Source organism: Micropterus dolomieu, linkage group LG18 (genome assembly GCF_021292245.1).
Source record: "Micropterus dolomieu isolate WLL.071019.BEF.003 ecotype Adirondacks linkage group LG18, ASM2129224v1, whole genome shotgun sequence".
NCBI classification, from domain to species: Eukaryota; Metazoa; Chordata; class Actinopteri; order Centrarchiformes; family Centrarchidae; genus Micropterus; species Micropterus dolomieu.
Window position 1 is genome coordinate 11,757,222 of NC_060167.1, and position 25,858 is coordinate 11,783,079.

Genomic DNA, 25,858 nt, shown 5'->3' on the forward strand with positions numbered 1-25,858 from the left:
AGTGTTACAGAAATCTGCTATTTTTGGCCCCAACTTGTACCTGTTAATAGTCACAACAATTAAACAGTTTTGCAGAGACAGACTCAGCAGAGAACATATTGGGTGTCATAGCTGAGAAAGTCACATGCCAGGCGGTGGAACATATTTGTTCACTCTTACCTCCGATTTATTTTCTGTTGAACGATCTCCTTCAAATGATACTTTTGTTCATTTCAGATACAAGGTAAGTAACAAGATGCTCTCCGTGCATCATGTTTTGCATACTTAAGAGCTATCACATATTCAGCAGGTCACTCTACCTGGTTTCTGTCAATATAATTTGAAAAAACCCATGGTCAATGGTGCAGTGCAGGTCCATGTGGTTATTTTGCAGTGCTCGTAGTTATACTCTGTTCGTCCATCTGTCATTTTATTCATCTCTGTGTGATCCCTAATATAGGAAGGAACAAAAAAAGGCATCTGGATGAGGAGAGAAGTAACATACCTGGCAAAGTCCTTAATTAATAGAATCATCATTTTTAGATTACAATAACATATAGGGACGCGTAAACCTTGTTTGAGGTTAATTCCACTGAATACAGCATTTTGAGCATGTAACGCTATTACATGGATGCCTGTAGACCTTATTAGAAATGCCACCAACACTGCTAAATAGAGAAATAGTCCTAGTGAAAATACTGAGCATTTCTCCATGAGCTTTTTAGTTACATGAAAATGTTCTCTCTTTTTTTATCCCCAAATAATCTTGATCAGAAGTATGTTAGATGAGCTCTTCAAAGTTCCAGTCCACAAATACCCTCAGTTCCATTATAATGTTTTCCATATCATTATTTCATGTTTATTCCCTGCTGAGGCTCTCTCAGGGAATCATCTTAAGGTCTTGGTACTGAAGTGAAATACCTCAGCGATTCTGGCCTCCAACCTGTCTTTATGAATACATTTCAAAGCAAGCTGGGGTAGCTTGGACAAGCATGGATAAGGCTGTGGTGGAAGAGACTGAAAATACCACAAACAAACCCCACGTACCAAACAAAGATGGAAAACATGTATTATTTATTATTATTATTTCTTTCTTTTGTTTCATGTAATAGGTCTAAGAAATCTATTTACCAATAAAAAAGAAAGACACAAGCCCACGTGTCCCAAATCCATACTAATTCAATATAGTATTTATTACATACTAATTGTCATAGTCTACTGTTTAAGCACTAGTAGTATACAAAAATAAACAGACCATCCAACAGAACATGATACAATGCATGTGACTTTAGATACAGTATCTCACAAAAGTGAGAACACCCCTCACATTTGTGTAAATATTTGATTATATCTTTTCATGTGACAACACGAAAGAAATGACACTACAATGTAAATTGAGTGTGAGTCATAATCACATATCATAATCACAATTATGTTGGTCAATATTGAGATCATGATTATTTAACATATTAATCATTGAATTAGGAAACATCATTAATTTATTGAATTTTTAAAATTGAATTCTTCCTTTTTTATTATTAAACATTACCCCAAAAACCCCTAATAGCCCATGTTATAAGAAATAGTAATCCAACATTATTAACTTTAAACAGCATCTTAGAACAGGAGAGGATGACAGAAGCGCAGTGTTTGCAAAGGTTGACTGCTTGGGGGAGCATATTGGCCACAGGGGTGTGTGTGTGTGTGTGTGTGTGTGTGGGTGTGGGTTACGGGTGACAGGTGAACTACTCGAGTTGATAACAACTTATTACATTACATTACGCTGAAATTCAACAGTGGTATTCTGTCGGGAGATGCAGTGACTTAACTAAACTAGTATTGAATTATAAATAATATGTAATTTGTTAAGCTATGAGTAGAGGAAAAGTTTTCACGCAGACTAATATAACGTAGGGTAGTGGTGACCAACAAGTTATGGCAGTTATATGGGGGGGGGGGGGGGCCCATGCCATCCCTGACTTCAGCTAATCCAAAAATGCGACATGCAGAATGAAGTCCCCGTACAGTTGTCATGAACGGGGAAATTAGCTATACAGACCAAAAACATTTTCTGTGCAAGGCTGTGAATATGTTTATTTCTGCTGTAAAGTTGGACAAGTTGACATGAATGGTTTTGGAGCCAGCCTCAAGCGGCAATTCCATGAACTGCCATTTTTGGCACTTCACGAGTTTGCAGCTCCAGACTAAAAACTTGCTTAGAATAACTGTGTAGAATGGAATTAAGGATGTGGTGACTGATTCAATCCAACATGAAACATGCAGATGCAGAGACACAAAATACAAAATGAAACAAAATAAAACATAAATAACATAATTTACACAGATGCAGTTTTACTCATTATACAAATTGTAAAATCTGCAAATTTTAGCTGCCACACATTGAAAGCATGCAGACCCAAAAGTCTTATTTTTGATCAAATTTTGTATTTCTGTGTCTAGTATTATATGCTGGTCACTAGCACACTCAAACACCACATTTAGGCATTTATACAAATGGTTTTAGCATGTGTAACTATTCTAGTGATTTTAGTTGTGCCTTAATATTCTTTCTACTAAATGCAGCACATAACGGCTTACATGTTTATGCACACATAAATCATTAGTATCACCTAGATCATTTATAAGATCCCTTCTAACAAACCACCTTTCTATACCTTTTTCCATTTCTGTATTCTCACTTTATGCATGTCCTGTATCACAGGCAAGATAAAACTCCAGTTCCATTTTTATTTACACATTTCTACCCAATGAAGTGTGTGGGGCCACAGTGGTGTTCATCTTGGTGAGAGGAGGAAGACAGATGTTTAATATCAAGGGTTATGTGTGTGTGTGTGTGTGTGTGTCAGCCTAAAGGTTTACTGTGATAATGAAATGCTACGTGTGGCTAAGAGGCATCTAGAGGGAAAACAGGGCTGTTTTTCATTAGGATCATGTTTCACAGAGTGCACCTTCTCGTCATTTTGTTTGGAGATACAAAAACATGACGACAGATCCTCATCAAAAAGGCACACCATGTATCATTACCAGGAAACACCCCTCCCTTCTGTTGGGTGAATCATGGTGTGACATAGGATGAAATATTCAATTTACATGAACACAGTTTACCTATAACAAAAACTGACATGGTGCAATCCCTGAAAATAGTCCCGTGTTGAGAAACACAACTACCACCAAGGCTTCGTGCTTTAGCTGACCTATTTATTTTTTCTATTTAAGTTTCTTATGTAATGTTTTTCTTTCTTCAACACACGCATCAGTAAAATCTTTAGAGCAGTGGGAGCAACAGACGCCCGCCATGATGCAACTTCTTGCATTTATAAAACTTATAAAAGCTACTACTGTGTACCCTGTAGCAGTGGAATATGTAAGATGTATAATAAAATGAATATTTATTTAATATTTTTATTAATAATAATAACAATAAAAATAACTAACTTTATTTGTAGAGCACTTATCAAACAGAGTACAAAGTGTTTTCACAGAAGATAAACAATAAAATAAGACATAGCATGGACTAATTGTAGGCGGTTCAGAGTTTTTTTATTTAGACATGAGAACAGGCTGTTGCAATAGTCTAGGTGAGACGAAATAATAGCATGTATAACAGTTTCTGCATCCCTGGCATTTAAGATATTTTTGCGATATTTCTAAGGTGATAGAAGCATGACTGGACTAGTTTAGCGATGTGTTTGAAGCCAAAATTACTATCAAAAAGGACACCAAGATTTCTGGCAACAGGTGTTATATGGGTAGACAAGTGACCAATAGAGGGTATAATCTAATTAGTAGTGTGCTGGGGACCAATTACAAGGATTTCTGTTTTGTTAGAATTGAGTTGTAGAAAGTTTATTGGCATCCAGTCTTTTATGTCACCTAGGCAGGCCTGGCAGGAGCGCAGCACACTGTGGTCAGTAGGCTTTACTGGGAAGTATAACTGAGTATCGTCTGCTTAGCAATGGAAGGTAATACCATATCAGCGGATAATCAGTCAGCCAGGGGAAGCATGTAAACGGAAAACAAGATAGGTCCGAGGATTGATCCTTGGGGCACACCGTAAGACAGGAGACAAGGTAGATTTAAAGTTATTGATACACACACACACACACCGTACTTCCTGTTTGACAAATACGAGGCAAACCAGTTCAATACCATGCCAGAGATGCCCACCCAGCGCCTCAGTCTATCTAACAAGATGCCATAGTCGATTGTGTCAAAAGCAGCGGACAAGTCTAACAGTACCAGAATTAAGCACATCCATCATCCGCGTTCAATAGCAGGTCATTAATAACTTTTAGGAGAGCAGTCTCTGTGCTGTGGTGTGGGCGGAAACCAGATAGGAATTTTTCAAAAATGTCATTGTTTTTCATAACTTTAAGGAGCTGTTTGGAAACTATTATTTTATTTTTTTTTAAATGAAGGACAGTTTAGAGATAGGGCGATAGTGGTCGAGGTTGGTGGGATCAAGGCCAGGTTTTTTTAGGACTGGTTGAACACCTGCACATTTAAAATAATCTGGAACACAGCCCGATGACGCTACAGCTAAACAAGCAAATGTGTACTTCGTAAAACATGCTGTGCCAACATGCTAAGAGACATATTTACGTTTATCAAGTGACCCCTATTCCTGAGGCTGACATGCTTATCATTGCGGCTTGTGAACTGGCCAGCCTGCTGCAGCATAAGGGAGCACTGAGGCTGGGTGTTAAAATGCTCGGTGGGGGTTCAGAATCAGTAGCTTCTACTACTTGTCTCATGTTTATTTCCTTGGCAAAGATAAAATGGAGTTAATTGTTTTTGAGGCCATAGCAGAACAACTAAGTCAGTGCCCAGCTTCAGTTGCTAATGTTAAAGACCACAAAAAAAAGACATCTTGCTGTAGTCATGGATTTTAATAGCCACATTAAGACAATTACAAAGCCAGTCTACTGTCACCTCAAGAATACATCAATACTTAAAGAACTTATGGCTCAGCAGGATTTAAGCTATGTGTCCATGGGTTTATCTTCATTGTTGTAATGGTGTCTTCACAGGTCTCTTTAAAAAGTCGATCAAACAGCTGCAGCAGATTCAGACGCTTGCTGCCAAGAGTCCTCACTAAGACCAGCAAAGTGGATCACATCACTCTCATTTCTCTGACCTTTAGACTGGCTTCCCGTGTGTTGAAGAAATTACTTTAAAATACTACTGTTGGTCTATAAAGCACTGAAGGGTTTACTGCCAAAATACATGATCATCTGAGACAGGTCTGTTTACTGTCCCCAGAGTCAAAACTAAACACAGAGAAGCAGTATTCAGTTTTTATGCACCACATATCTGAAACAAACTCCCAGAAAAGTTGAGGTGTTCCAACTCTGTTCTTTTACATCAAGGCGTAAAATTTTTCTGTTTTTATCTGTTATTGAATTCACTTTGGGACGAGGATTTATATCTTACACTGCAGTGTAATTTTTATTATCTTGTTTAATGTGTCTTATTGTATCTTAGCTTATTATTTATGTGTCCTTATATATTGTGTGCTTTTTTAGAATGTTTTGGGTTTCTTTTATATCTTGTCTTTATTCCTTTTACATCTTATGTCAAGCACTTTGCTTTGTTGTTGAAAGGTGCTACACAAATAACCTTGCCTTGCCTTGTCTTTTCCCTCTAGTATAATCTTCACTCCCTTCTCTTAACTATTTTAACTATAAGCTGCTTTAACTTTAATATTATCAATGTTCTTTCCTATGCAGATACCCCAGGTGAGCTACGCCTCCACAGCTCCAGAGCTTAGTGACAACACCCGCTACGACTTCTTCTCACGTGTGGTGCCTCCAGACACCTACCAGGCTCAGGCCATGGTGGACATTGTGAAGGCCATGCGCTGGAACTACGTCTCCACAGTGGCCTCGGAGGGGAACTACGGGGAAAGCGGCGTCGATGCTTTCATTCAGAAGTCTCGGGAGGACGGTGAGTACACTTGGCCCCTTACATCATTACGGTGCAGTCCAGCACCGAGCGTGGGAAGAGATTACCCATGCCAACATTCCGTACTGTAGAAAATCGGTAAAGCTTGGAGACATGCACGCAAAAATCAATTAGTGAGGTCAAGAAATGTGATCCTGGATCATGCAAACAGCCAGAGGTATATTACAAATTTAAATATGTACTATCACAACACACACAGTGGCCTGGAAACAGCACAGGATGTCTGTTTGTTAGACCTACAAATTTGCTTATGATGTGTATGGCTTGAAAGCTCCATTAGATCCAACGATCCACTGCAGCCCCACACAACTTTTAGTCACTTTTTACACCTTCTTGTCTGGCTATGCAGCAGAAGCAGCAGATCAGCAGCAGTTACACTCCCCTGTCAGTGTCTACACTGGATCTGTTCTACCACAGTACTGCTGTACATTCACATGTAGTGTAAGTAGATGCTGTATACTTCTAAAAAATGTGTTTATTTATCTGTTATTTACCTCACTATAAATAAAAATGTTATTTTCTAGAGTGTAAAAAATCACAATTAAACGGAAATGCAATAATCATGAATAACATTTCTAATACAGTGATGTAAAGGGTTTAATCCTGAAAACAACCTCAATGGCACATTAAAACAACGAGCTGACCAAAACCATAAAACAAAACCACAAAATTGAAGCCTTTCTATTCTGTCAGACTACAAATGAAAATTTAGTTTTTTGTGTCCAGTGTTGGTGTCTTTGAACTTGTGGTATTGGATTCTGAGGAGCTGGTGAAGATCGATGCTCATGTTGCTCTGTGTCTGCTGGATCTATAAGGCAGTTATTTGCTGCACATGATAACATGAAAAGTTGACAGTATTCTAGGGTTGGATTTCTAAGGGGGCTTTCACACCTGAAACATTTTGATACATTCGGTTAGTTTTGGATTGGTTTCACACTGGATTTATGCGACTGCACTAAAGGACTTTACATGAAAGACCTGCGTCCTGTCGTCATCATTTACGTGGGCTGCGTCTCCCTATACTTGACATTGATTGGTTTGTAAACAGTTCCGCGGGTAGCTTTAACAAGAATGTATGAATGAGGAATGAACATTTAATATCGTTGCCACTGTATTGTTCTGTATATTGTATTGTACTACCTGCAGCACCAACTAGCTTATAGCCTACTCGAGGCTCGTTCAAATTCGGCAAATAAACGCCCTTGTTGTGCAAACATTATATCGTCACCGCCGGTCAGGAAAGGAGGAGAAGACAGCAAGCAATCCTTCTGCATCTCTGCTCGAGGAGAGAACCAAGACGCAAGTGGCAGTTTGCTTCCGTAATGGCCGTCTGTATCAAAAGATGAGTTGTCACAGGAGATTTATAATTATGTCCTCATTTAAATGCATTGATATGTGCATTTGTTTGTTTCTGGTTCACACGGTAACCGCCAAACTTCCTGTAAATGGTCTGAAAGTCCGAACCATCCAAAAAATGCTTTCACACTAGAAATGAACCGAACCATGGTTCAGTTTGATCCGGACCGAGACTACCTCTTTACATCAGACCAAATTTCGTCTGTTTGGTCCCGACCATGGTCCGTGGGAGCTTTCACACCCGAAACTTTGGTTCGGATCAAAATGAAAAGTCCGAAAGTCTGTACCAAATGAGGTAGGCGTGCAAGCCCCCTTAGTTTGTTATAGAGTTTTTGTCACTTAGTGTTCAAAAAGTGCTTAACAGTACAAAGATTTTATTTTATTTTTTGCACAAAAGTGTACATTTTCAAACCATAAATTAGGCTTCAGAATTACAGCCATGATACCAGAAATGATTGTGATTTTCTTCGATAACTCCTAGACCAACCTCAAGATCTGACACACCTGTTCAAAACTCGGGCCTAAATGTACAGGTTAAATCATAATTTTGTGGTCAAGGGAAAAAGAGGTTGAATTTGAGAAACAGAATTTTCATTTGGCCGACTGTACGAGTCTTTGGATCGTCTTCTGTTTTGCGTTTACCCCTTTCCAACAAATTACTCTGCTGAAGGAGTTCCCAAAGAGTCTGAGTGTTTTGGTTGGCTAAGTACAAGTGTAATTAAAAGGATGAGGAATTTAAGGTGCCCTGGTCATGTCTCCGGCATGCGCTGTGCCTGGACAGAATGAGACCAGCTTTGGCTGTGGTTGCTCATCAATTATGTCTGTCACTCTCTGAACACTTAACTCGCTTTGGCACACGTCATGGACAGCTAAGGGATGGAAAATAAGAGATGCTGGGTAAAACATGTTAGAGATTTTATCTGGGCGGAAAAATTTAGGGAATGGCCGTCTCTGAAATTGACGAGATTGATTCCATCTGATCAGTAGACTACATTACCCAAGCTGAGGTACAGTTATTTGACAGTGTCACACATGGGGAATGAGAAAACAATGACAACATGGCCAACACCCTACAGTGTCATGTTCATTTCAATCAGTGACAGCCTGTTACAACTCTAAATGATCATCCTTATCTGACAGAACTATGATGGATAATCCACAAACAATTTGTGTTGTTTTAAATAGGTTTTTGTCCAGTTTTCAAATCATGGAACAGATAGGAAAATACCTGACAGATTAGATGAAAATGATCATTAGTTGCAGCCCTAATCTGCAGTACCTTGCATACTATTGGTGGTTGTATTGATGTTCTTTGTAGCTAAAACAGACTTATAATATCCATCCATCATCAACTGCTTATCCTGTGTACAGGGTCGCTGAAGACAATCCCAGCTGACATCGGGCGAAATGTGTGGTACACCCTGGACAGGTCACCAGTCCATTACAGGGCCACACATATACAAACAATCAGACTTATAATTCAGATAAAAAAAATAGATTTTCATGTATTATTTTTAAGCATTATGCTTTGTCAACATTATTATCATAAAGTTCATATCAGGTTTGTTCTAGCTGAGTGGATAAACATCTATCCAATCAACACTTATCAAATTGATTCAAAGTAATTGGCTCTTAAAAATCTACAGATATTAATTATTAGATATTTTCCTGCCAAGTGATTTGCATTCAGTTTGATCTCTTAATTGAAATGCTCTCCATAGTGTACTATTACGGTATTAAGCCAGCAAATCCCTTGACAGTGGAAACATTTTATGTTGACATATTGCAAATATACTGTTAATTCACTGCCGCACATGCGCATTTACTTTGCCAAATAACGTTGTTTTGAGCTAAATGTACCAAGAAAATAAGCCGAAAAAGCAAATTATCTAAGCTCCCACAGCAACAACCCTGGCAGCCCAGCAGCCACCTGCTTGGAGTTGCACCAGCACAGCTTTCCCCTGTCTCCCTTAAGAGAGCTTGCAAATATAACCATGTGCAATGTGGGTAAAAAGCAGATGATGAAAGGTAAATATGAATTCAGGTGGGATTTTTTGATCTCTGCTTTTGTATCTCTCTTCCCTGGCATGCTGTAGTTAGAGCTGGGGATCTGTGCCCTTCAGTGTTCCTCTCCTTGGGCTATTTGAGGTGAGCAGTTTCTCATCTCTCATGCACTGATCCAGGATGTGACCCCTCCTAAAGGGAGTGATATAAGAGCAGATGTAGGATACACAGAGATGGAGAAAGAAATGAATTTGCTTTGTATAAAACAACTTCAGGGAACAGCGGATATGTGAAAATGTGTGTCTGTTGTCCCCCAAATGTTAACCCAGAACCTATCCTACTGACAATACAATACATTTAAATTAAAATCTAATGTATAGGATTTTTTAAAACTAATATTGAACAAAAACCTCTTCTTGACGTTTTCGTTAGTGCCAGACTAACAGACATGCATCTTGCAATAATAATTATATAGTGAGGCAATCAAAGGAAACAGAAGGAACATCTGGTAATAAGCCTCAGAATGAGCACTTATATCACCAAATAATTTAGTAGGAGCATCTTATTTTAAGTGATGTATTCCTGGCTGATATGGACACAAGATGCTTTATTTCTTTAATTTCAAAAGGGCCTGTTTTCTGGAACACATACACATAATGCTCATCTGGGGTCTACTTCACAGTCTCTTACTACTTAGGTATTTATGGATTTGAGTATTTTTGAGTGCAGCCTTTAGGAAACAAACAGGACACAGAGAGGCCAGTCAAGTGTTGGCAGAAGAAGTCCAGAGAGTCTATTCCTTGACTGCAGACAGCCCCTCTCTGCAGAGATCTTGATTACTGTGGAGCATGCCCCAATAGATGTCATTAATCAAGTTAATGAAACACAATGTCAATAAGAACCCTAACAAGATTCCCTTGCAAACCAATGGCCTGCCTGACATCAACACGAGAAACCCCACTTATGGAGTAACTGCCGTGCCTGTTTGACGAGGAGGATTACAAGCATTAGCCAAAGAGTTTGGGTGAATAAATGCATGTGGGAAATGTAAAATGACGAACTTGAAAAAGGGGAACATAGCCAACTATGCACAGCTTCTGGGTGATTTTATCTGTAGATACAGAGAACAGACCATATAAGACTGGGTTGAGGTTAAGCTCTTTAACTTAACACACACAGGAAATCCGCTATGTCAAGCTTTGGCTATGCAGGCAATGCTAGCTGGTAAGAACAATTCATTGTTGGTTTTGGTCTTTTCATGAAATTTGACATTGACAAAAGCATAGAGCATCACCAGACAAATCCTTTAAAAATAGCTGTGCAAGGTTAATGGAAAAATGTTGCAGGATGTGGTAATTGAATAAGAGAAAAGCATGTCTTCACCCAGAGCAACCGGGACACATCTGAACATCTGTATTGTAAATGGCCGCAGTCATCTGGGGAAGAGATCACAGCACACTCAGCGATGTTCCTACTTCTATCCATATGTCCTTTTATTCTCTAGTTCACACCCGTGTGCGGCGTGTCAGCCAGTTATGTCTTTATTTATTATTTGACATTAAGCAAATGACCCCTGAGTGCCTCATATATGTCCTGTTGCAATTTGTTCTAACAATTACTTGTCATTGCTTAATTGGGCAAGGCGAATGGCTGAATAATCATTACTCATCTTCTCTCTTTCACTCAAGGGCTTCTTGTCAGTGACTTAATGGTTATGTATCTCTCTTACTGCAGAGATATCGTAAAAGCCAATGTTCTTTGATCTTTATTATTAGATACGGTACCCTATAGAAATGGTAGGTAACCTCACGCTGTACTTCACCTTAAAGCAAAACACACATGACAGCATCTTCCTATATGGGAGCATGTACTTTTTAATGTAAATGTGCATTAGTAAATATTCAAATGAAGAATAAAATTAAACTATGTGTTGCTGATCCAATCAAGAGAACAGGAAACTGAAGCAGTGGATTAGGTTGTGGGGGAGGTTACGTGGGATGCTGCAGTTTAATTTATCCTGAAGTACCCAGTGAATGCTGCTCAAACTGCTCACAAAAAGCAATGTGAATTGGTAAAGATAAGGTTAGTGGCTGCTAAGCTAATACAGTATATGAATAATTACATGTGAAATTAAAGAGGGTACTGACTAAAAGACCAATGCCACATTTGCTTCCTGTTGATAGGCGGTTGTGTTGTCACATGCCCTAAAATGGATCTTATATGACACACATGGGTTGCACATTGTATCCAACATGAGGTAAGTAATTTTATGATAAAGTAATGATAAAAAGCAACAAATTAAACATGTTTGTGGAATAGTAACTGATATAACAAGCCTAATTCAGGTGTGTAATAGCTCCATGCTTTGGAAAAGTTTTGGAAAAGGCAAATTAAGGTGGTTCAAGGATAAAGGTTTAGATTTAAATCTGCCTTTTGTCTTTTCCAAATGTTAAAGAGGAAAGGATTTCAATTAGACAACATGAGACAATAATGTAAATTGGACAGCTCATGCAACTAATCTGGATTACAATTCTGTAACTAATCCATACAGCTCCTGTTCATTAGAACATATCAATATCACTTTTGTCAGGGGGATAAGATTTTCTCAGCTTTCAATAAGCACTTTCTAAATGGCTTGATATTATCATCATAAGACTAGGCTTACATTTTGTATTATTTAAGATTTGATGACAACCTATTTTAGACCTGTTATCTTTGATTACATTTGTCATTCATTGTTACTGCACCTCAAAATAATCTTGAACATTTTGAAATAAGGCACACCTTTATATGTGCCTGGCAACCAACCCGGTGCTATAACAGATAAAAACAGTGGCAGAGGAACCAGTTTTCTTGGAACAGTTCCCACATTTGATTGTTTTTCCCGTGCTGATAATGTAATGTACAGGAATTATGTTTTCAGCTCCTGGATTTCTCCTGGGCTGGACAGTATTATTTCGGGGAGAGGTCTGGACATAGTTATTTATTACATCTGGACCCCCTTGCAGGGATAATGCATTTTTTGATTTTATCTGCCTACATTGTCAAAAACTCCAACTGGAATTACCTAATTTATTTTATTTTAGTTGTTATATTCTGCAGAAGTCTTTTCCAAAGCGACATCTGTAGTTTGTCCTCATTTGCACATTGATGTCTGAATTACCAAGCTGATGTAGCCATTGGCAGTGTAAAGCAGCATTAGTCTTTACATTAGGTTATTGAGTTAGCAGCAGCACACATGATAAGATTTAGCATAGGCAAAGACAATGATAATACAATTGTATAGTTTCTATTTTTACTTCTATTCTTATTCTAGTTTTATATACCTCTTTTAGTTTTTTCTTTCACTATTTATCTGTACTTATCTGTTTCTGTGCGGCTGCAGCAACCAAAATTTGGGGATTGGTAACGGCTTATCAGAACAAATTTAGAATAATAAAAAAGGGGTCAAAGTTCATCTGAGCACAGTTTGGTGGACAGGATATATGTAAAGTAGAGAATCTAGTGGGAATTGGTTGTTGTATCTCTATCACGATACTGACATCCCAGTCAAAATTACTACAATGATAAAGGCTTTTAAGGGTTTTCGTGACAGTGACTAAATTACTGTGTTTGGTAATGCAGGGGAGTTTCTGTCATATACAGTATCTGTATCAGAGCAGATTTTGCACAACTCTGGTGTAAACTGTTTAGAGTATATAGCACTGCACAGCATGGAGCTTTATATGACAAAGTCCAAAACGAACGCATCTGTTAGTACATTTTCCTTCAGAAGTATTGTTTCTTTCAAGATGGTTCCTTCTAATGAGCAGGTGGAAGATAAAATGGTTAAGTCAGCTTCTCATCATCCTGATAAACCTCTTCCAAAGACAGCTGAAGAAGTGGAAGTGGTGGTGGTATTGTGATTAGACCATGTGGGCAGGACACACTCTTCTGTTGATGTATTTGTCAGGGCAGAGCAACATACATGTTTATGATTCTTCATTGAAGTCTATGTACTTAAAATAAAACACATTTACAGCAAACTGCCAATATTGCACTATCCAAATATACAGTAAACCTTAGAAGAAGAAGCCTAAATATCTGAAAACACTTGCTTGCACAATTTGGGCACAAAACTCCTCAAGCAAGTTTACCATTCAAAAAAATCTAATTTAGAGGTTTGATTGATTTGTTTTCTAAATAATTTTCCGCAATTTCCTCAGTTAGGATAAAACCCAACTGTGGCCCACATGTAATTGTCCACCTAAAAAAAATCAGAAAGAAGGGCAGTGCCTACCCAAGTTAGTAAGCAAGCTCACTTACTAATGATTAGATCTATGGTTTTTAAAGAAAAGATGGAGATGCTTGTTCATGCTTTTATTTCTTCTTGTCTGGATTATGCAATGTACTGTACACTTGTCTAAACAAATCCTCCATAGACCGACTGCAAGTTGTACAGAATGCAGCTGCAAGGCTTTTGTCTAAAACCAACAGGAGATCGCACATTACTCCTGTGCTTAAGGCTCTTCCTTGGCTTCCGATTGGTTTTAGAGTACATTTTAAAATTTTAACCATTACTTACAGAGCCTTGCATGGTCAAGCTCCCTCTTACATCCAGGATCTGTTGCATGCACACATTTCTGGTCGCTCTCTGAGATCTTCAGGCCAAGACCTTTTAACTGTTCCCAGAACACGTTATAAAACAAGAGGTGATCGTGCTTTCTGTGTGGTGGCTCCAAGGCTCTGGAACGCTCTCCCTTTAGCCTTGAGAGCCTTGGATTCTGTGGAAACTTTTAGAAAAAACCTTAAGGCACATCTTTTTAGACAAGCTTTTAACTAGCCATATAGTTTTGTATTTTAAGTGTTGTTGTTGTTATTTGTTTTATTTTATTCTATTTTTTACTGTGAAGCACTTTGTGACCCCTCTTGTCTGTGAAGGGTGCTATATAAATAAAGTTTACTTACTTACTACTTACTAATGAGGAAACCTACTAATAAATGAGCTAACAAGCTGACTAGTTCTTCAGCTACCTATACAGCTAGCCATTTTCTGCTGCTCAGTGTGAAATATTTATTTATTTTTTTACTTGGTATTTGCAGGTAATGACATCCATAAACTGTAGCAAACTAGGCTACAACTTTATTGATAGAAGGCAGGTAACAAAAAGCAGGTCACAGTCCAACTTATTTGTGTCTTTTCATTAAGTTGGAGGCTATGCCTGGGGGTGCACTGGTTCAGGAGTTTTTGACTGACTATAAACAAGATGATTTCACTCACCTAGCTCACTTGCTAGTGTGTTAGCTTGTTAGAGTGCTCATTGTAGCACGTGTTAGCTCATTTGATAGCTAGTTAGTTTACTTGTATAGGCGCTGACGTTCTCTCAGAAGTGATGAGTGGGCTGTGAGACTGTTGTAGGGATTCAAAGCAAAACAGATCATGTGAAAGTGTCCTAATTTACCTTTTCCATCAGATTCTATCTCTGTAATATGCTGTAGATTTACAGAAAAGACACTTTCTATAGATACTCCTTTACATTCACACTTCACCTTTACCACAAAATGGAAGAACACACCTTTATTGCTTTGAGTTGGAAATTACCTGCAAAAGCAGCCAGCCATTCATTCAAAATAGCTTGGAGTAATAACCATACGTCATCCACATTGGTTATAAAACTGGACATTTTTCATATACCTTTAGAAATGTGGATATAAGTCATCATTGTACTGGATCTTTCTAAAGGAGCCAAACTCAACAGCTAAGTGATTTGCCATTTAAATATGAATAATCTGTCCCTGTGTCTGTATTTAAAGTTTAAAGACAGTGAAAAGAGCAATTTTGTCCCAAGCAGATTATTCACACATCTGCAGAAATACCCTGGAGGGAATCTTTGGTGTCCTGTAACAATGAAAACCAACCTTTTGTCTTGTTTCCATGATAATGTTATTACTCTATAGTGTTCACCACTGTCACAAAGTCCCAACAATTTCTTGAAATTGTATGCTTCCTCTAATGCAATTTCATTCCTGCACAAGGACCTTGAAGGGTCAATTTGGAAGTGATGGGAAAGGCGCCTTTGTTTTAGCGAGGCAGTGGGACTATTTTCACGTGGGGGATGAATAGGGGCTTTGGTGCCTTATGTGGAGGGAAAACATTGGCATGAACTAACCACTGACTATCAAGGACAAGCAATCTCCATACACAGTTTGCCGAAATAACCTTGATGGTGGAAACTCAATTTGATTTAGCAAAAAAAATAACAGTGGTGCTGTATTTTAAATGAGATTTCCATAAGGTAATAGGCAGCACAGTGAGACACAAATAGGATTCCAATTGTCCCATTAGCCCTGATGAAATCAGGGAAATGTCTCAGCTAGGCTATACATCCAGAATTGATTGAAAAGAACGTTAGAGGAATTATAGTTATTCCTGACCAAAAGCATTAGCTTTTCTGACGACAGCTACAGAAGAAGAAGTGTTCTGTCATGCATTAATGTATTGTGGGTAGGGATTTTCCTCAAAGCATTTGGTAAAAAAAAAGTCTTCTTTGAGGATAATCATAAACCATTGGTTTTTATGTTCCATAATATGCTGATAAATTTGTTTTTTGTACCAAGTCTGTGTGGTTTGCGTTTCTGACCAACTGGGCATTCAGATACAGTTAATATTTTCCTTCCTTGTATTTCCTTTTCACCTGTTAGACTAACATTTCCTGCACAGCCATAGCCAGCTTGATATAACGGATTTCCTGTCTGTGTTATAGAGCTCCACTGTTTGCAATGTATTTGAAACACATCAGTGAACCACGCCTTTATGCCGAGTGCATGTTCCTTCATTATGAAAAAACAAGTCGAGTCCATAAACTGGCAGCAGCATATACTGGCTTGCTGCTGTAAATACTCACTAGATCACAAAGAAAACATCGATCTGTGGTTAAAAATAGTCCCCAACAAATACAATAACTAATTCTTACAAACAAGGTATAATTATGCTCTTCCTTCTTCTATCACAGTTCAGAGAAGTAAAGTAAACAAGATTAAAAAAGGAAAAAGACATTTCACAGCTTCATAAAAATGTGACGCTGCCCATCAGTCTCCAAGCAAAACAGCAGGAGACTGAGGCAATGCCATAAAAATCTATCTTTGTTCAAGTATAAGAAGAGGCAGCCATTTCAGTGGAGTGGAGAAAAACAAGCAACCTTTCATTCGTTTGTTGCCATTTAAAAGTTAAACATAATTCCCCCCATTTTCTCCGGCAGATTTAAAAATCACGAAAGAAGTTATGGAAGTTTGCAACTTTCTCAGCAAAACTTGAGCTGCAGACATTGGCAGACATTAAGGATTCCAAGTGTTATTGAAGACATTACACTGGAATCTTTCTGAAGTTATGGCGGCTCTGCAAGAGTGTTTCTAATTTGATTCTGAATGAGGAATACAGCAAGAGTGATATCGCCTGGCAGGAATCACAGGATAAAATTTTGACATAATGTCACTTTGACTCAGGGCGTGTCATTTCCATTACAAATGACAAGACGCTTAACAGTCAGTTGAAACAGAGAGAGGGAGAGGCGTGTGGGTGAGACAAAGCAGGATCAGATTTGATGGCTGGAGATTAAAAAGGAAAACTTTGCAGAATGCAGAGAAACAGTTGTTTGATCAGCCAGTTTTGAGTGAGCTGCTGTAACTGGAATTTCATTACTCATTTGTTCTATTGTCAGTCTGATGAAGAAGTGATCAAAATGAAACAGTTCATTCTTTACTGTTTATGTTAGAAAACAAACGTGCACCATGCTGTGATCACGATGCAGAGTGGACCATTTCCCTGCAGCATTTTGTTTTGAAACACAACTTATATTTCCTGGTTTCTTGTAGTATTCATGTTAAAACAGTTGCAAAGTAGCATATTGCCACATTTTTTCAGGGATCTAAAATTAATAATGTCGTACTTCCATTCTTTTGTCGTGTATTGATCCATTTTGTACCATCGGCAAGCTTTGTGAATCGATTAAGCTACCACACAAACAAAGAGAATGTGGTGTCCCAACATCAACGGTGTGATCAATGGCAGAGACAGCCCGGGTCAACAATTTCGATGCCTGTGTTTACTGAGGCAAAGTAAGAGGGGCCGTTGGAATAAAGGGTGCAAACTAGAATCAATACAACAGCTATCATCATTTGCAGGGTTTATTAATGGCTTCGCCCCAAGCCAGCAATGAGAGTAACACTCACTTGCATTTAGGGAACCAACACTCCAGCGTTTACGCAGCTTGCCCTCCTATCAATCATCACAACATAAGTTGCTCTCAGCAGTGGTCTGGGTACCTCCATTCACCTCACAAAAACACCAACCTCAATCATGTAATGAATGACATCAATTATGTGGCCAGGCTGCCAAGATATACAAATGATTCAGAATGGGTCAAAGTCTAAAGGCTAACAAAAGTAATTGCGCAAGGCTCAGTTTAATTCACTTTCTTTCACTCTGTTCCTTGCTGCGGCTCAAAAGCATTTTCATGAAATTCAAAAGGTAGATCCACCTATTCATGGCTGACAACTGCATCAGTCACGCAGGATACAGCCATAAGGCAACCAGTATTTCCACCAACGGGTGCTGCGTATCCTCTGAAAATTTTCCATCAGTATAAAAGCTTTCCTACTTAGAGACTACAGAACATGTCATCTACCACACCAGACAGCGGTGCTGCTATTCTGTTGAAGAATAGGGGTTCTGTTCAGTCGGATATCATGGCAGTGTAAAGCAAATGAACAAATTAATTTTCCCTGCTGTCAAATGAAACTGTTCAACTCAGGGGGATAGATGAACAGCAAAAAGACATAAAGATCTGCTGTTTTAGAGCTTGCAGAAAAAATGATAGAGGATTTCTGATTAATATGGAGGGAGCAATACGATTTAAAAAATGCATTCGGAATGAGTGTAATTCGATCCAAGAGCTATCAACCAAAAGCAATGACATAAACCTTTAACTGAATATTGTAGGATTTTCAAAACAACAGAATGATGGGAGGATTATCGTTTCTGATCCATGAAAGTGCCGGCTTCTCTGCTCTTCAGTCTCTGCACAGATTAGACTGCGGTGCAGGCCTCAAGATACAATACCATGTCCATTGGATTAGCCCTCTTTAACACATCTCCCACTGCGCTGACCCACAGACTTGAAATTATAGCCCTGCTTGACATGGTCTGCTCCACAGGCCAGGGTACCAGATCCAGGATTACCACATTTGGGCCCAGAGTTGGGAAGTACACTGACAAGAATGAAGCTGCACAGATCCTGGAGTGCTCCTCCTGTCTTATCTCACCTTTATGCTGCAGAATAAGGGTGGGGTAAATCTGCATCATCTTGTTTAAGTCTCCAGTGAATCTGCAGTACCTGCAGCAGTAGAGTAATGTAGGTGTCTGTTAAGCAGTCTGAAAGTGTTTAAAGGTGTATCCATATTTTCATGTACTGTATGGAGGTAACCGCAGCACCAGTCACTGTGTTCATTTGACCTGTCATAAAAGACAAATGCTTTATTTAAAAACAACAGATGACATGATAATAGCTGAGGTTATTTTCTTCATGTTTCTTCAAGGCATAAAAATATCCTTTGGTAAATTAATTTGCCAACAAAATCTGTGATTTGCCATAGGACAAAAATGGAGTCAAGGAGTATTATTATTATTATTATTATTATTATTATTATTAATTTTATGTTTGGCCTGTATTCCTCCATCAAGTGGTCTTTTTCTTGTAGAACTGGAAAATGAATGATGTGTGCACTCTGCTGCTGTAAATTCCCGACAGAAGTCTTGACAAGGCTTGAAAGATAAAGCAGGCATCGAATAGTTGGATCTCAGTGTGTTTGGAAGTAGAATATCTGCCTCTGCATGCAAATGAGAATGCTGCCCCCCACCCCATTTATTTGTCTCTTCCTGTAAAGCTGCCGTTATGCCCATAAATCTCCATCTGCAGGAATCATCCAAGACAATTTGCAAATAAATGAAAATCACAGATTTTGTTGAGTGCAACAGAAGTATTTGAATATTTTTAGAAGTATGGCATATTGCAGTAACATCGGTAATATGTCCAGACCGTAATGCTGGCTTCATATGGTAGATGAGCAGTTTTACTAATATTTAAGTAGACACTGCATTTAAATCCCCATTTTAAACAAAGCTGCTGCAAATGTATTTAGCAAATTAGCTAATCCAAATTATCTATAAACACAATGCTCATCCACAGTTTGCCTTCAGTCATATTATTGGGATATTTACAACATTATGCATATTAACCAAAAATTAGCACATTGTAATAAACTGATCTGGCTGAGTGACATCAAAATCTTCCAGTAGCAAGCCCTAAGGCCACTGGCAAATGTCAAAAGTCTCATCATCAGTGTCTGACTTTACTCATGTTGTTTATACCATATCAAATGAGTGGAATTGTGTCTGTAAGGAACAGATGAGCAGTTTCTAGCTGAGGGCACCAGTTAATGTGCATTAGAAAATAAATAAATAAATAAAGCGACTGGGGTAGAGCAGTAGCCTGGGGGTTGAAGAATCCGGGTTGTAACGGAAAGTTTCCCAGTTTGAAGTCTCACTTGAGCTGGGAGAAGCTGGCTGTAGGGGGCTGAATTGACTTTGTAACTACTGTCAGCATGCGTCAGAGCAGGGTGCTGAAGCCAGATTCTTCAGCCCTGAAGGCTGGCCAAGTGACATTTATTACAGTGAAAATATATGCAAAAACATATGCTCTTGTGGCACTGTAAGCCATTTCACTGCTTCTGTAGTTGACCAAGTGGAGATGCACTGTAGCAGTGCTGGAGATCTCCCAAGTTAAAATGTGTGAAAGAATGTACACCTGGCTCTATCCGTGCTTGTTATCCCAGAAGCCATTTCGGTAAATAAGAATGTATTCTTAGTCAAATTGGCTGTACAAAATATGATGGTATTTTTGGTAATGAAATGCCAGAGAACACTGCATAGTAGAATTTACACACAAAGCAAATATCCTCCTCTTCACTTCTACAGTTTCAGTTTGATGTTCCCACCTGACACTCAATTCTCAACACTGTGCTCTTACTACCCAGCTGCCAAAGTCCACATAAGAGTAGCTCTAATATGATACAAATATTGATCCACCCTAATTTGGCTTTACACATTACAGCATTGAACTCCACATCCTCTGTTTTTATTTACAGCTGATATTTTCTTAAAAAGCTTGAATATTAACATCAGTCAACGCTGTGGCAGTAAGGGAAATGATTCTCTGTGGTAAAGAGCACATTAATTTAAAAAGGAAACTAAACGTGACTTTAAGTACGGTTAGTGCATCAATAATGTGGTAATTAACAGAGCATGTTTGTTATGCTACCATCATTATAGAAAGCACAATAACAGTTTCATTACAATGTGGTATTTGCTAGAATGAAATAAATACATATACATACAGATGCAGGAAATACAGTTCTTAGGCTTTTTTGAAGGACGTTTGACTTCATTAATCCCACCTCCAAACTCTGAAACCAAACCGGCCAAAAATGCACAAGCCAATATTTTCAAAACACTGCGTCAGTACCTGAACTGACAGCTACAACAGCTCCTATTTTCAAATATCTGTATGTATCTTTTATAAACTTAATTTTTTCTTGTACAGTGCAGCAAACATGAGGCATATGGCAAGAGTAAATTTAAACCAGCTTTCACCGTAGAAATCCTTTTCTTCACTACAAAAAATCCTTTATACAAAAAGACAAAAGAGCACACACACACACATATATTTGGGCCCTCTGTTAAATATTGTTAAACACTCCTAAACCATGTTTGCAAACACAATGTGCTGTGTTTTCTAAAGAAGCCCTTTTTAAGCATACAACAATGAAACACAAAATATGCAAATGTGCAGGTTATTATAATTAAAATGGACATAAGCACATGACTAGTACAAACACGTTACAAGGGATTATTTAATATGAACAGAAAGTCAAGCTTGAAAAGTGATGAAGACTTCATATAAACTGCTTACTAGTGTACAACACTGGGATATTTATTGACATTTTGTAGGCAGAAAAACACGTTTGAATTGTGCCAAATCAAGAATGCTGCATTTGCAGAGAAAATGTTGCTTCATGAGATTTCAGCGAAAATGATATCACTGTCGCTTTGAATTCTTTTCATCTTGCTTCTTTGATGCAAAATTGGTTTGGTGCAGCCAAGCACTTAACAACATCAGGGTGTTCGCAGGGTGTGGGAAAGATTTTCTTTCTTTTCTGCAGACAATCCTGTTTTGGGGATTGTTTTTGGGAGCAACAACAGATACTTCTTTGTTTAATGTTATCTCTTAAGTGCAGTATTAAGATCAGTGTGTACAATTGTTATTTTCCAAAGACAATTTACCATTAAAAGGACTATTCATTAGAGGCTGTTCTTAGACTGCCAGTAATTTAAAAAATCTTCTTTGATTGCTAATCTGAGGGCAAACCGACACTTTGTAAAGACATTTAGGCAATGTAAATCAGTCAAGTCTATATTTATTAAGACTTTATTTATTATGCAAATCACCCCACATTAAACACACACACAAAAATGCCCACAAAATACATTCGATTTACTAATCATATTTTTTGATCATATCAATCAGCAGAGGTGAAAATTTCACGTTTTCCAATGAAAAATATGCAATTTCACATCATCTTGGGCCATTATTTTCATCATATCTCTGAACAGATAATAGAGCAGATAATAAATAAACAACACCTAAAGATCAGTCTACTGGGGAGGAACTACAACCATTAGATTTGGGGAAAGTAATTTGGTTTGTTATGATGCTATCCACAGTGATTTATGGCACAGCATGTTTTGGGCATCACGCCCTAAGCCTTAATGGCAGGAAAACCCTGTTAATATGACCTCAGAATCATTATAGATACAATTGTTCATGTTTGCCTTTTGTGTCTATAGACATTAATATAAAACAATAGGAAAGTGGAAAAAGCACCTCCCTTCAGAGGTGCATTTTATTTGCACATTAAAATCCAAAAAGAAATGTCTCCTCATTAGCTTAAAACGACTAGTTTGCATCACTAATTTGCTTTACTAACCTCAGCTCTTCCATTCACCACTGTCCTTTCTTTTCCTAACAAACACTTTTTCAGACTCATCTGAAAACTGAAAAATAATTTGGGATGCACCTGTCTGTAGGCTACACCAGTTTAGTCTAAGTTTGTACCTGATGTTCTCAACATTTGACAAGTAGGTAGTAATAAAATACAGCTACCAGTTACTTTCTATAAATTGAGCTAATATTAAGTTACATAGCAGCCAAAAGACACGGCCTACACCACGATTAACCATCTGGTTTCTTCAATTTTCACTCAGGAGCAAAAATCAGCCTTTAAACTTGAAAGAAATCATAATTTGACATTTATCCTGATAATTATCGATATCAAATGGTATGAATGTATGTTTTTATCGTGATAACCTTCTTGGCTATATCGTCCAGTCCTACTTGGGTATAGTAACGGCTGTCAAAGTATATTTGGCGACCATTTAGCAAACACAGACAGAGATGTTATCTGGTATTATGTTAAAATATGTGGGCATGGAGGATATTTTACAAGGACCAGGTAAAGCAACAGTGAGCAATGAACACACCAGTGCAGATGTCTTTCGGTACCACGTTGGTTTTCATTGTTTTGATAGGCTACATCATTAACAAGTCTCCTCCACATGTGCACACCTGCTGCTGTGAAAACAGAATTATGGGTGAAAATAATCCCACAGACAAGTGTTATGTCTTTTCACTGACTTTATAAAACACTGCTCATGGGAAAAAGTCAGCAAAACAGACAAAAAAAGGAGGAGGCGGGGCCAGCCGGTGTGTTTGGAGTAAGAGGCCAGAGGTGTAAGTGTGTGCGCGTGTGGGGGAAAGAGAACTGAAGGTAAAGGCAAGGGCAAGGTGAGCAGATTCAAGTAGTGAGAAAACACTAACACATTAAAATAAGGTGGAGAATGAAGTAAAAAACATACAACAAAAGAAGATAATAGTTGCATCTTACCATTAACTTATCTGATTGCATGCAATCATGTCGCCTCTAAAATTCGTTTCATGTTCTGTTTGAACACATTGGTTAAGGTGCATACCACATTAAAAAATTAGAGCTAGAGGATGAGTCCTGGGATCACCAAAGTTATTACAATTCAATTGCACCAAATTTTATGACAATTCATCCAATAGATGTCAAGACATGTCACTCAAAACCACATGTGAATCCACTGGTGGTGCTAGAGGAAAAACGGGGGATTACAAAAGTCAGAAGGATTCATCCTCCGATGTATCCATCCAGTTGATGTAAAGAAATTTCAGTCTGGACCCGAGTGGTATACTAACTGATGGACAGACATCACTGGCGACCTGAATGTGCCCCACAGAGCTGTTTAACAGCCAGCCTCAAATTCATAGACAGCCCGGCTATTATCTGTTGAACTCACTTCATGCGTCAGGTCCCTGTCTGTTGCTGCCATTATCGCTGTAAAGCTCTGTTCACGCTGGGTGAGGGAGCTGCCAAAATGCTTTGTGGGTATCCTGTGTTGAAATGGGCGGCTACTGTTGTCCTGCTGGCACATTTTAAAGCCCCTCCAGCCAGTTTTAACTGCCGTTTTTGGTTAACGTTCTTTCTCAAACAGAGAATGGGGGTGTGGTTAATAGTCATACGTAATCAATTACCATGACAACCACAAACTGACGGCTGGAGTGTTCGCTAATGATATGCTGTGTTAACATCACTACAGTGTAAAGTTTAGTACACTTTACTGTCTGGCAGGAGTAGCTATTATTTACCCATGATAGAAACTAATGTGCAAGTATCAGCTGTTATCATCAATCAAAGTAAACCAGGCACCAAACAGCACCACTGAACTATTAATCATGTTTAACCACAAACCGTAAAAGGTATGTCGTAGCTGGTTCCAGCGTGCTGTGTTCATGGATGTTCTGAACGTGGTTGACCATCACATCTCAGTTAGAGTGGAAGAAGCTGCAGTTCAGTACAGATGTTTAATAATGGCTGGCCTCCACAGATTCAGGTCCTTCCTTTCTGTAAATAAGAAAATGTAATTATAACAAAGGCCAAACTAAATGTAACAACCACCAGCCCTGCCATAAGATCGACCTTTATGAAGTTTATAATGTTCTGACTCGGCTGATGTTCAGTCTGAGATGTGTTAAATAATATGTATGTATAATGTGTCTTCTTAAGTTTCATTGCGCTGAGCGCTCAGGACCTCCATATTAATGAGCTGCTAGTTGACAAAAACAAGCAGAGAAGACGCACACACTTGTGGTGACAATGCTCATTATTGAAAATTTACCAAACGTTTGATATAGTATATAAGTTTTCATAATCAGAGTAGCTATGACCTATGATTGTGCAGCTGCTCTTGTCACATCTTTGCCTCCAGCTTGGCCAAAGCCATGAGCGCTCCTTTTATAAAACTAATTATCTTACCCATCTACAAAACTCAGTACACATTTATAAATATGAAATAATACACTGAAACACACATGAACAGAGGAAGAACATGCAAACTCCACACAGAGAATCCCATGGCTGGATTCAAACCTGCCTCACAAATTGAAATTAATTAATTATTAGGATGTAATACTCACTCACACACACAAATGTAAATTAAGAAACGTTTTTACTTCGTCAACTAACGTTAGTTTGCTAGTGTGAATAATACTTAATAATACTAGAACTTACAGTAGGTACAGTGGGTACGGAAAGTATTCAGACCCCTTTAAATTTTTCACTCTTTGTTTCATTGCAGCCATTTTCCAAAAATCAAAAAAGTTCATTTTATTTCTCAGTAATGTACACTCAGCACCCCATCTTGACAGAAAAAAACAGAAATGTAGAAATTTTTGCAAATGTATTAAAAAAGAAAAACTGAAATATCACATGGTCATAAGTATTCAGACCCTTTGCTCAGTATTTAGTAGAAGCACCCTTTTGATCTAATACAGCCATGAGTCGTTTTGGGAAAGATGCAACAAGTTTGTCACATCTGGATTTGGGTATCCTCTGCCATTCCTCCTTGCAGATCCTCTCCAGTTCTGTCAGGTTGGATGGTAAACGTTGGTGGACAGCCATTTTCAGGTCTCTCCAGAGATGCTCAATTGGGTTTAAGTCAGGGCTCTGGCTGGGCCATTCAAGAACAGCCACGGAGTTGTTGTGAAGCCACTCCTTCGTTATTTTAGCGGTGCGCTTAGGGTCATTGACTTGTTGGAAGGTAAACCTTCGGCCCAGTCTGAGGTCCAGAGCACTCTGGAAAAGGTTTTCGTCCAGGATATCCCTGTACTTGGCCGCATTCATCTTTCCCTCGATTGCAACCGGTCGTCCTGTCCCTGCAGCTGAAAAACACCCCCACAGCATGATGCTGCCACCACCATGCTTCACTGTTGAGACTGTATTGGACAGGTGATGAGCAGTGCCTGGTTTTCTCCACACATACCGCTTAGAATTAAGGCCAAAAAGTTCTATCTTGGTCTCATCA

General features: G+C 38.5%; 1 protein-coding gene across 4 annotated transcripts in view; it reads left to right on the forward strand.

Annotated features, from left to right (window-relative positions):
* Positions 1 to 25,858, forward strand: part of LOC123956610 (metabotropic glutamate receptor 4-like) — a 174,246-nt gene that overhangs the window by 67,760 nt on the left and 80,628 nt on the right. For all 4 annotated transcript variants that reach the window (XR_006821583.1, XM_046028924.1, XM_046028925.1 and 1 more), the window contains exon 3: positions 5,730 to 5,946. Coding sequence is in view for 3 of the 4 variants with exons in the window: in XM_046028924.1 (XP_045884880.1) it covers positions 5,730 to 5,946 (217 nt within the window). In the remaining variant the exon portion in view is untranslated. The remainder of the gene's footprint in view (positions 1 to 5,729; positions 5,947 to 25,858) is intronic.